This window comes from Rhinoderma darwinii, chromosome 1 (assembly GCF_050947455.1).
Source record: "Rhinoderma darwinii isolate aRhiDar2 chromosome 1, aRhiDar2.hap1, whole genome shotgun sequence".
Classification (NCBI taxonomy): Eukaryota; Metazoa; Chordata; class Amphibia; order Anura; family Rhinodermatidae; genus Rhinoderma; species Rhinoderma darwinii.
Genome location: NC_134687.1, coordinates 173,605,187 through 173,618,541, shown reverse-complemented (window position 1 = coordinate 173,618,541; position 13,355 = coordinate 173,605,187). Strand labels below are relative to the sequence as shown.

The 13,355-nt window shown below is 43.4% G+C and overlaps 1 protein-coding gene across 1 annotated transcript in view; it reads right to left on the bottom strand.

Annotated features, from left to right (window-relative positions):
• The window catches only part of TBCK (TBC1 domain containing kinase), a 297,578-nt gene that overhangs the window by 108,853 nt on the left and 175,370 nt on the right, over positions 1–13,355 (bottom strand). Inside the window, exon 23 of the mRNA XM_075860593.1 lies at positions 12,703–12,878. Within this exon, the coding sequence (XP_075716708.1) occupies positions 12,703–12,878 (176 nt within the window). The remainder of the gene's footprint in view (positions 1–12,702; positions 12,879–13,355) is intronic.

Below are 13,355 nucleotides of genomic sequence, written 5' to 3'. Positions count from 1 at the left end.
TTCAAGCTCTGCTGTCCCTACTCCACAAATTCATATGGGTGGGGAAACCCGCGCGTATTGCCCGATCCAAGCTTTTTCGTGATAAGTGTGCGCGTGGCATTGGTCTCCCGGACTTTGTTTCCTACCATCAGGCATCCCACTTGACACGAATTTTGGACTGGTTTAGGCACACTGAGATTAAAGAGTGGGTGTCCATGGAACAGGCCTTTCTTGAAGTCCCGTTGCAGGCCTTACCTTAGTTGGGCAACAACGTACCCCTATCTGCGCGGACACACCCGACTATCGGGCCCACCCCGGCGGTTGCGTCATGGCTCTTTCCCCGGAAGGTTGATTTCTCAGTCTCCCTCCCCCTTGTTTCCGATTTTTGGCAATCCTGAATTCCCGCCAGGGCGGGAAAGGGGCCCCTTCCAGCTCTGGTTGAGGGCGGGTAAGGGACATGCCGCCCATTTTATGCAGGATGAGACATGGATGACTAGCTCACAGTTGGAGTCTTTGTCAGACCCTATCTCCTTCACTACATGGCAGGTCACCCAGTTGAGACACTTCCTCGCGTCCCTACCTAACTCATCGGCATACTCACGAGATAGTTCACCTTTCTAACTCCTTTGCACGGGCACGGTGCGTCACTCGTTGTTCAGACTTTATGCTCTCCTGATCTCTCCATCCAATCTTTCCACACCTTCCTACTTGCTTAGCTGGGAGAGGGACTTGGGTCTAACATTCACTTTAGAACATAAGGATCGCTTGTTCTCTATGACGCATAAATCCTCTATGGCTAGCAGATTTCAGGAGGCGGAATTTAAGATCTTGTCGCGATGGTATAGAGTGCCTTCCAGATTGCATGCGATGATACCTGCGGTCTCGCCGTTGTGTTGGAGATGTGGTGACCATGTGGGTACAATTTTACACATTTTTGGGGATTGCCCGCAGTTTAACGATTTCTGGTGTGAGGTGTGGCGCATTTCCTCGAAATTTACGGATTTCCCCCTTCCGCGATCTCCAGGCCTCTCCCTGCTCCATCTGTGTGATGTTCCATTATCTACCTACCGACGCTCAGTGGTTCGCCATCTGGTGAATGCAACTAGAGAGTGCGTCCCTGCGTTGTGCAGAATATCTTGCCCTCTGTCGGTGGGCATGTGGTTCAGCAAGATCCAGGAGATTACGAGAATGGAGGACCTCACGGCATCAATGAGAGGATCCCACGCTAAATTCCTTAAAACATGGTGTGTCTGGATTAGGTTTCAATCGTCTGTGGAGTATAGGACCATCATGGCCTCTTGAGCATAATCCCTAGGCCCAATACTTAAAGAGGCTCTGTCACCACATTATAAGTGCCCTATCTCCTACATAAGGAGATCGGCGCTATAATGTAGGTGACAGTAATGCTTTTTATTAAAAAAAAAAACGATCTGTTTTCACCACTTTATTAGCGATTTTAGATTTATGCTAATGAGTTGCTTAATGCCCAAGTGGGTGTGTTTTTACTTTAGACCAAGTGGGCGTTGTACAGAGGAGTGTATGACGCTGACCAATCAGCGTCATGCACTCCTCTCCATTCATTTAGTCAACGCATAGGGATCCTTTTAGATCACTATGTGCTGTCTTATACTAACACATTAACAATACTGAAGTGTTTAGACAGTGAATAGACATTCCACGGGATGTCTATTCACAATCTCTCCACTTCGTTATTCTGTCTGTGGTAGTTACAGCAGAGGAAGCGTAATCCCGCGAGATTACGCTGTAGATGACAGGTTACAACGAGATTACGCGTGCTCTGCTGTAACTACCACAGAAACAGTAACGAAGTGCACAGATTGTGAATAGACATCCCGTGGAATGTCTATTCACTGTCTAAACACTTCAGTATTGTTAATGTTTTAGTATAGGACCGCACATAGCGATCTAAAAGGATCCCTATGCGCTGTCTAAATGAATGGAGAGGAGTGCAGGACGCTGGTTGGTCAGCGTCATACACTCCTCTGTACAACGCCCACTTGGTCTAAAGTAAAAACACGCCCACTTGGTCATTAAGCAACTCATTAGCATAAATCTAAAATCGCTAATAAAGTGGTGAAAACAGATAGTTTTTTTTAAATAAAAAGCACTGCTGTCACCTACATTATAGCGCCGATCTCCTTATGTAGGAGATAGGGCACTTATAATGTGGTGACAGAGCCTCTTTAAGGTCAGTTCTCTCCCCTTCTTTTCCTTTCTGTCCCCTCTATCTCTTTCCTGTTCTTTTACGGGTTATTATGCATGGTTGCGAGTTCAGGGTGCATACAAGAGTTTCTTTATCAATATTGATTTCAGCTGTACGTTGGTGATCTTTGTGTTTCTTTGCACTCATTGCAATTACTTATACTGGCCTGTGGGCTGATGTCAGTGCTGCATATGTCTGCACCATTATATTTGTGTGTTGGAAAACGGAAAAATAAAAGAATTTGAAAAAAAAAAAAAAGAACCCCCCCCCCAAAAAAAAAACACATTATTATGCTCCTTAACTGTGGGACCTATCCCCCCAGAAATGTGTTTTTTACATGAGTGCTGATCGTAATCACGTATAAATGTTGTTTGTGTGGAGACATATTATAAGTGACCTTGTTATGCTAGTTTTCTGATTTCTATCAGAAATTATTTAATCCTTTTCATAATTATGCTGAACACAAAGTAAGCCATCATTATCTTATAACTAGGGGGGCCTTAATGCATAAATCAAATGTATAAATGATCACGCAGAGAACATGGCACTTTTTTCTCTAAGATTAGTAAAAGTGTCCTGAACATGGACATAGATGATTAATATAGTGTGAACATGCCCTCAGCATAAAATTGATGCTAGGGTAATGGAAACTGCCACCAACTAACCTGATGATCCAGTTCTGTGATATATTTTGATCTTTTGAACTTGCATTTAGAGGTTACTTACAGATCACAGGTCTATTGGCCTGCAACAGGATATAAATGATACATCTTAGGCCCTGTTCACATCACGTTTTGGCCCTACAATTAGCGTGTATGTTGGGAAAGCTCCCTACATACACGCTAAACGTGTCCATAGGGCTCTGTCAGGCTGGTATACATCGGTATACCTATTTTTGGAGGATGGAATAATGTAGTATACTATGCTGTTCCATCCTTAGGGATCCCGCAAAAAAACGTATATCACGCGGTATACTTTTTTTTTTACATGAGAGCCTATGTGGGACGGATGCCACTGTATGGCATCCATCACAGGTATACAATAAATTAAAAATATACTTTGGGTAGCTTTCCCAGGGCTGTAAACCCCGGGAGAATCAGGTAGCGCTTGGCCCGGGGATTCCGGCCCCAGGGAAGCCCCTTACGTCACTGTCCACGTATGGACAGTGATGTCAGGGGCTTTCAACTACAGAGTCCCAGGCCAGAGCATCGGTAGCCCACTGTCCGAGCACTCCGGGGCTGCTCCAGCGGTGGAATTCTCAGCCAGAGCATTGCCGACGCTCCGGCCCGGAAACCCGGCATCTCAAATTTCCTGACATTACTGTCCATACATGGACAGTGAGTTCAAGGGCTCTCCCAAGACAGCAGTCTCTGGCCAAAGCGTCTGCAATGCTCTGGCCGTGGACTCCATAGTTGAAAGCCTCTGACATCACTGTCCATAAATAGACAGTGACGTCAGGGGCTTCCCCCGAGCTCAGTGCTTTCTGGCGACATATCCCACTTATGCCTATACAGTGGGATACGTCGGTGCCTTCCGTCAGAGGTATACGTCGGGACCCCCCCCCCCCCCCCCCCAACGTATACCTTCAACGGAGGTGAAAAACCATGTGAACAGGCCCTCAGAAGGGGATTTCATTATTTTGTGCCACTCAAGTAATTTTGATACAAACATTAAGGAATTCCAATAAATAAGTAAATCTCTCTCGCTATTATATATATATACACACAATATATTCAAAAATGAATTTCTGTTGTCTGATGTCTGTTCTTCATGACTGGACCAGTCTGCACCAAATTTGGCACATAAGCAAATCACACGCTTCCAAAGGTTTAGACCGGGTTTTAGCTCTCTAGGATTTACCGTTCATATTCACTAAAGCAAATATGACACCACTGGCTTCCACATCAAGGATCTTCATATCACATCAGATGACCTGTATTAGCCAATAGAAGCTCACAGGTCCTTCATTCTTAGCCTCACTCACATACACACAGTTTTAGACCAGGTTTCCATAACAACCAAGACATTTTTCTTTACTCAACGTGTTACCCGCTGTAAACGAACTGTACCTATATTGGATTTCAGCATTCTGATAAATTGAAACCCTTTCATACCAGTCATGCCTCCAAAAAGGAACCTGCACTTTGCTACAGGAGTCTTTTGTCTAAGAGCATGGCTGCTGTCCGAGCTGCTGAAATCACTCAACAGACCCAAGCTCGTGGATTTCAGCACTCTCATAAATTGAACCCCTTTCAGACCAGTCATGTCTCCAAAAAGGAACCCTGCACTTGGACTTTATTGGATATGTTGGCTTCATATTAGTAGGAAATTAAGTTTTTAACCATACACACAAACAAATGGACCAGTGTGAAGCCAGGGAACTCTGCAATTTTTTATTATAAAAGTGAATGTTTGTTTGTCATCCTCTATAGGCATCCAAACACCTGAACCATTTGACCCCAAATTTGGCACATAGGTGCATCGGGTGTCCGGGAAGGTTTTCGTAAATGTCCCAACCTTGCCATTGTTCTCGGTTATCAGCCATTATAGTGAATGTCTGTTTATCGTGCTCTATAGGCATCCAAACAAACAAATAGACCAGTTTGAAGCCAGGTAACTCTGCTATTCTATATTATAAAAGTGAATGTCTGTTTGTCTGTCCTCTATAGGCATCCAAACGCTTGAACCATTTGACCCCACATTTGGCACATTGGTTTATCAGGGTGTTCAGGAAGGTTTTCCTAAAGGTCCCGGCCTTGCTGTTGTTCTCGGTTATCATCCATTATCACGATCCAAGAGTATAAAAGCGATTACAGACTTTCGCTTTTATAGTAAAAAAATTTTTATCTGGTAGTAGCAGGTAGTGCACTTTACAAGATAATCCTAGATGGGAAGGTACAGAGGAGCGGTTACCCATAGCAATCAATCAGATTACTGATGGCCAGGAGGAACGCTGCATTAGTAGTTGCAGAGACTCCTCTTGCCCAACTGCAAGCTGATCAAATGCGTCATACTGCTGCTCAAGCTGCTGAAACTCCTCAGCAAACTCGGACTCGCTCAGCAACAGATCAGACAGGTGCCTCTCGGAAGCGCAGACTCCCCTGCCAGAACTCAGGCCAGTCAGCAAGCTGATAGAGTACATCATGTACAGAGTGCTAATGAGTGGGCTTTTATGCATGATACGGTTTTCAATTATGATGCAACAATAGCCTATGGCCAACTGGTAATAAAACTGGCAATGTTGTTTATCAACAGGCTCGGTCACAGTCTTATGACTCCATTTCCCACCAGTTTAGCGGTTAGGTATTTAGGAAGTTAAAATTGAAATAAACAGTAACTGCCGGGGTATATAGGGCTACTAGCGATTTCCCCGTAAACCAAGAAAATACAAGGGCATGGATTAGCATCCTGGGCACCTTTGGAACAAATCCAATGAACACACAAACAGACAGACCGACACGTTATAACCAGGCAACGCTGGGTACTTTTTCTATACATTATATATGGGCCTAGGCATCAGGCAGATGTCAGGTGTGGTGTAGCAGGACAGGCGTGGTATGCAGCACAGCACGACTACAGCTCAGCACGGCAATTGACCAGGATAGTACGGGATACAGGTACGGGAAACACTGGGAACTGGAAAACACTAGGAGAGCATTTGGGTACGACAACGTCGCTCAGGCATGGGAGGAAGGGGCTGGGCCCTTCTTACAGCCCAGGGTGCTCTGGGAGCAATAAGCTCAATCTCCCACCTGCGTGCGCTTTGGCTTCTTAAGTCTGACTGAGCTCGTGACCGCACCCTGGTGGTCACTGTGGAACAGGACGGCCATATGTGCAGACATCTCTGGAGAGAGGGGCGTCGACTGGATGGAAGGAGTTCGTGGTCAGTGACCACGGACGTTAAAAAATATCTATCTCAAAGATCTATCTCATAACCACCTATCTCTCTATATCTATATAATATCTCTTTCTATATCTATCTAATATCCAGATCTATCTCTCTCTCTTTCTATCACTCTATAAATGCATTTCTCTATCTATCTCTCTTTCTCACTCGATCTAACTGATCTCCAGTATGTCAGATCCTGTGTTTGATCTTAAAATTTTATTATGACTCTCTCTTTCTTTCTCTCTCTCGAATTCAAAATTAAAATTATGACTAAATACATTGTAAAGACAGAATAACTACCACTGACTTCAATTGGGGAAAGCCACAGCATTGAACATCCACAAGTCAAAACCACGATTGCTGTTTTTATTACTTGAATGTGATATGTGGTTTTCCGCAGACATAGTTCAAGGAAAATATTTCTACAATTATGTCTTTCATAAAAATATTACTGCGGCAAAACCGCGATTGTTTACTGCAGAATGATTTCCCCTTATGAGTGAATATACCATAGACGTTACCAAGACCGCTAGTAGAATGCCTGATGCCTTGTATTTTTATTTTATATGTATCATATAAGTTCATAATTGTAACGCAATCCCACACATAGTGCCCGGGTGCCAAGACTGAGCTAGGACTCCCCCACTAGACATTTAATCATCCCTCTACTTTGTTTTCTGGCAGATATAATTGCTCATGGAAGCACGGTCAGGCTTTGATGTTCTAAGGAAAAAAAAATAATTAACTAAAACTAGTAGCCCAGAACTACAGGAGGAAGCTAGGGAAGCTTGGCATAAGATTAAAAAAAAACATCTAATGTGGAGCGCTCATTTAAGTTTAAAAAAATAAATAAAAAAAAGATACCAAGCACAAGATTTGCTTATTGATCCAGTCACAAGTGGAGTCTGAGCAGTTGTCGGATATATAGCATTCATAACACATAGTTTAAAGTTTACAAAAAAGGAGAAAACGACAGCTTATTTCTCCATTTAGGCTGTATAAGGCTAGGTCTGTATGACTATAGCCACAGGTTGTTCCATTTGTGATAGCTGGGTTGCATCGCCTCTATGAACCTGCCGCTGTGTATTTCCTCTGTTTACAGAAAGCACGCAAGTTAAAATCCTCCCAGTGCCTGCGCCAGGGGTTGGCAACCTGTGGCACGAGGGGCCCTGATCTCTGGCACGTGCCGCTCTCCCTGTGTCGAGGGCCGTTGTACGTAGCGGCTCTGACAAAGGGCAAGAGAGCAGAGCGCCGCTTCCTTAGGAGAGCAGAGCGGTGCTTCAGTTTCAACTTCCTCGATCACCAAACAGGAGAGCAGAGCAGCGCTTCATTCTGTGTTTCTCGGTGCTGTACTCTGAGCGGTGCTGTGTTGTGTGCTTGGCAATCACACAATGCACACAGCTCTTTCTCCTGGTGTTTAACGCTGACAAGCGTATAATGAAGTGCTGCTTTCTGTCCTGGTGATCAGTGCTGGCGCCATTACTGGTTTCTGTAAAAGTAAGTTAAAGTCAGTCTAGAAATCAATGTCACAGTGGCAAAGATTTCAAGCTTCTTCGTCCCCGTCCCCCCCACCACAACAAAATGTCTGACAGCTCTATCCACTCTATGTCCCAGACCCCCCCCGCCCCAAGGAAATCTCTGGCTGTTCTCTCTCCTATGTGCACCTCCCCTAATCTGATGTTTGATAGCCGCGGTCTCTCCTATGTGCACCCCCCTCATCTAAGCGGATGATCATTAGCCACATTATCCCCTATGTTCACCCCCCCCTGAAGCTGGTATTCAGTAGCCACAGTCTCTCCTATGTGCACTCCCTCCTCGAAGCTAGTGTTCAGTAGCCACAGTCTCTCCTTTGTGCACCCCCTCTCCCGAAGCTGGTGTTCAGTAGCCGCGGTCTCTCCTATGTGCACCCGCCCAAGCTGGTGTTCAGTAGCTGCAGTCTCTCCTATGTGCACCCCCCTCCCCTAAGCTTGTGTTCAGTAGCCGTGGTCTCTTCTATGTGCACCCCTCATTCCCTAAACTGGTGTTCAGTTGTATGGCACACTAGGTACTTCATCTCAGATTTTTATTTTTTTATCGACACGTCATAGTAAAAAGGTTGCCTACCCCTGGCCTACACTATCCCCTTTACTGCAAAGTATTTTTGGCATACATTTAGTCCACAAACAAATACATGTTACTTTAGGAATATGTATCTATACATTTTTAGGATAAAAGTTAAAAAAAGGTGTAAAAAATTAATTTGCGAAAGGGATCTAACTGCACAAAGTACTTTAATTCACACCATATCAGAACTATATAATGTGCTGTAGTTTATACTCTGCAAATGACAGGAAAATTTTCTATACATTGTAAACGCTCATGCACATATACACACCATAAAGTCAGGATTTATTTAAAGATTGATTTATTTTTTGAGATAGATAGATAGAGAAATATGCACTTTGTTATAAAACTGATGCCTAATGCTATGGAAACCAATGATGTAATGCAATGGAAAACCTATGCCAATGTGTGGGATCACTAAATATTTTATGATTTAAAAACAACGCTCTATTAATCCGGTCTTAAAGTAAAATATCTTCTGAATAAAGCAGCATAAGTATCTAGTTGGTCACGGTGATTATTAAGCAATGCCATAAATATCCTAGAATAGAATTGCATCTTATCTGCACAAGTGCAAATATCTAACATTCCATGGGTGCTTTTGGTCACTCTGCCTTAGAATCGTTTCCAAATTCATCTTTAATGTTTGCTCAATTCAATTTAATTGTGCAGTCTTGTAAATCCATTGAAGGTCATTATAAAGGTGCTAGTTTTTTCATCTGCAGCCAGTTCTGCTTAGAAGGATGATTCCCTAACTGACTTATACAAGGTAACACAACTGAGCACATTCCATAACAACCCTCCTACTTAAGTACTGCGATTCTGTGATTTTGGTAAGTAGTAAGTAGTGCTCCTGAAAGTAATAGTGGTCAAGCAGTGCTTACAAAAATAATTGTGCAAAGCAGAGTGCCCCAATCAATAATAGGGCTCCTAAATAGTGCCACAATAGTAATAATGCTCCCGAAAGCCCCACTAATAACAGTGACCCTATTAGTTTTAGTGCTCCCCACAGTGCCTCCATTAATAAATCGTCCTTCCCCCACAGTGCCCCATTAGTAATAGTGCTCCCCCAAAGTGGCCTAAATAGTAACAGCGCCAACCACAGTGCCTCCATTAGTCACTCTGCTCTCCCACAATACCCTCATTAGTAACCGTGACACCCCAGTGTGCCCCATTAGTATAAGTACTTCTCATAATGTCCTCATTAGTAATAGTGCTCCCCCATTGTGTCCCCATTAGTAATGTGCTCCCACACAGTGCTCCATTAGTAACAGAACCTATCACAGGACTCCCATCAGTAACAGCGCCAATATTCTTAATAGTGCTTCCCCACAGTGCTCCCATTAGTATTAGTGTCCCCCCACAGTGACCCCATTAGTAATAGAACTCCCCCCACAGTGCCCCATTAGAAATAGCACTCCCCCACAGTGCCCCATTAGAAACAGTGCTTTCCCACAGTGCATCCATTAGTAACAGCTCCCCCAGTGCCCCATTATTAATAGTGCCCTCAATTGAAATAATGCTACCCCAGAGTGCCAATATTAGTGCCCCCATTAACGTCTGCCACGGGTCCTCATCTCGCCCACTTCTTAACATACATACAGCCAACCACAAAGCAAATCACCCAGCTATTCAACAGATAGAGCCTGGGATCATGTGCAATGATGCTGCAGCCCGCCCCCTTCCCAAGATCCTCTGTTTGACGATACATGCAGTGGAAGGTCCATGGCAACCGGTAAGCCATGCACTCTGTCAGTACTGCACGAAGCCAGCAATCTACTTGGCACCCGTGGGCAATTGACCAGTCGATCACAACCAACGGGTTGCCAACCCATGCCTTATAGAGTATGTACACCGTCTTTTACCCCAGAATGAATTACATCTCTGCAATTAAAATATCTTAAGAAACTATCATAAATGACACTTGGAATTGCAATTTAATGCTGGATTATCTGTACCAAGAGTAGTCCCAGGTAATGCATGAATTATAGTGGTAACTCTGCATTTTTTTTAACTACAGATGTTTTGAGCCCCTAACGCCATCTTCTGAAAAGTGAAACATACGATTGGGCACCTACATGAAGAGTTCAGTGCTCTGGAAGTCTCAACAAAGTTCAAATCAGTTTAATCCAAGCACTTTGCCAAACTGGTTTTCGATCAGGACCATAAAAATAGCATTAAGGGGCAATTTTTATATACCCTACAATGCTGTATTGAAGCTAATTGCTTCTATGTAAACACTTTTCAGGTCAAAGTGTTCTTTTAAGCAGCTTGATAAATGCAAAATCTCAAAAATGGAGTTACGGAGACAAAAACTGCACTTTCTGAACTATGGGTCACTGTAATAACAAGAGGGACTAGATGTAACAACTAAATTTGGTACCATTAAAAGGCGTTTAGCAGTAATTCCCTGATTGAAATCTTTAATTAATAGGTGTAAAAATGTAATCGCTAGAAAAATAGTTTAATGTCTAAAGAGTTCCAGCCAAGCAATACTACTTTTAGGTTCGGCATCCCTTGTTTAGTTTATAATTTTGGTGTTACAGAGAGCCTAGAATATGCTGTAAGAATGGCAATTCCAACCTTATGCTATACACTATATCTACCAACCTTCTATACTAACCACTGTTGTGGCTATCTCACAACTTTGATTACATTTTATTAGACATATGTTTTATGTTATTACACAAGTATTATTTCATCCTATTGTATCTTATAGTCTACTACTCTTCTATGACAAGACCCAAGCCAGCTATAACACATGCCATGCGTGCCTTCTTAAATAACTAAAACTCTTCTTAGAGAAACACTTAAAACTTGTTCAAGCGAGAGCTTAGTATACACTTTTTGTAGTCATGGTAGAATATGAAATGTTGCATATTCTACAGGCACCAGGATCATGCCTAGGAGTTTATTATGCCACTCGAGATCCTCCACACCAAACTAGTCAAACCATGTCTTTATGGACCTCACTTTGTGCTCAGGGGCTTCGTTATGCTGGAATAGGAAAGGGCCTTTACAAACTTTTGCCACAAAGTTGGAAGCATACAATTGTCAAAAATGTATTTGTATGCTGCAGAATTAAATGGGTTATCCGGAGACCTAAAACTGCCCACTGTTATTCCTAGAATAGGAATCCAAGTGACTTACCAATATACTTTTATTTTCAATTCTGTGCAGAAACGCTGCTCGAAAGCCCGATCATGTGATGCAGGAAGCTCTGTAGTTTCCTTCTACATGATGACGCGCTAACAAAGCCCCACGTGACTTCTGCCTTCTCTTCTCCTATTGTTGGTGTCGGCGCACCATCAATCAGGTGACCTAGAAGGGCTGGCAATGTGACTGCTGCTCTCTTAAGCCAGCCCCCTCCTTAGTCCCGGCCTCATGCACAGCCTATCAGAGGCAAGGAATGGGCGGGGAATAGGCTGCAGTAAGGTAAGAAAAGCACGATGGGATATGTAGTTTATCAGCGCAAGCTGTATCACTAAGTCCCGGAAGTAGAGGAGCGTTTGTGCCGCAAAATCGCGGGCAAGTTAATGCCACTAAATTATTTTCTTTTAGGAAATTATGTAGTACAGTAAGGGAAATTATATACATATGTTTTTTCATTTCTTTTTGGGCCGTCGGGCAATCCCTTTAACATTACCCTTCACTGGAAATAAGGGGCCTAGCCCAAACCCAGAAAAAGAGCCCCAGACTATTATACTTCCTCTACAAAATGTTATTGAAGGCACTATACATTCCAATAGGTCGCATTCTCCTGGCATCTTCTAAACTCAGATTCGTCCATCAGACTACCAGCTAGTGAAACGTAAATAATCACTGCAAGAACATGTTGCTTCTGTTGAAGAGTCCAGTGGTGGCGTGCTTTACACTACTACTGCCGACGATTGCCATTGCGTATGGTGATCTTAATCTTGTGTACAGCTGCTCCACCTTGGAAATCCATTTCCTGAAGGTCCCAATGCAATTCTCTGCATTTTTTTTCACGTGCCAGACTTTAGCTCTCAGCAGCCCCGTTCTGTGAGTTTGCGCGGTCTACCGCTTCATGGCTGAGCTCCTGTTACTCCAAGATGCATCCATTTCACAGTATTAGCACTTACAGGTAAGATCTAGCAGATCAGAAATGTTACTAACCGAGCTCTTAAGTACAACCCATACTACTACCAATGTTAGTCTATGGAGATTGCATGTCTGTGCACTTGCTTTTATGCACCTGTTTGCAATGGGTGTGGCTGAAACATCCAAACTCAATAATTAGGAGGGGTGTCCACATACTTTTAGCCATAAAGTGTATTAGCCAATGAAAACAGTGTAGCCTGTGGTGCACTTTTATGTTGCGTGGACACGCACAGCTGCAATTTTCCACTGTTGAGTTGGTGTAAAATCTGATAAGATAATAGAGTTTGCTCTGTAGTTCACCCTTTGCACTGCAAACCATATTAGTCAACATATAGGAAATTAGCAATTGTGTCAAATTTCTAAGACAGGTGTTTGTTTGACATACCAAATCTGCCTTGGAAGAGTCCTGATATTCAGAGGTGAAGCTAGATGGAGATCTGCTCATGCCGTAGCTTTCACTTGTTTGTTTCGGCGACTGAGCATGTTGCCTGTAGGTAGCGCTCTTTGGTGTCCAGCAGAAGAGGTTGATTGACTCACGCACACATCGCTCTATGTCAATTTCTGCAGATAACACAAAATGTTACATTAGATGGCATTTTATATAAAACCCTAGGTTTTACCTGTAAATTACATTATTGGTTTGATTGTTTTGGCAATGACATGAAATGATCTAGTCTTTAGAAGAACATTATGGCCTCTCTTCCCTATTAAATATATGAGAATAAGAGAAAGTAAAACCCCTTGTATGTTCACACAGAGTTTTTTGCAGGCGGAATTCCGTTTGGAAGTTTGAGGCAGATTTTCCTCTCCCTGCACGCCGATTTTCACGGCGTTTTTCGCCCGCGGCCATTGAGCGCCGCGGGCATAAAACGCCTTTAAATACGCTTTCTCTGCCTCCCATTGATTTCGAAGATAGGGCATGTCGCTTTTTCCCGTGAGGCATTTTAGGGCCGTTTTTGACGAGTTTTGCGGCGCGGTTTCCGCGTCAAAAAACTCTGTGTGAACATAGCCTTAGCGTATAGCTGCAATGAAAACCTG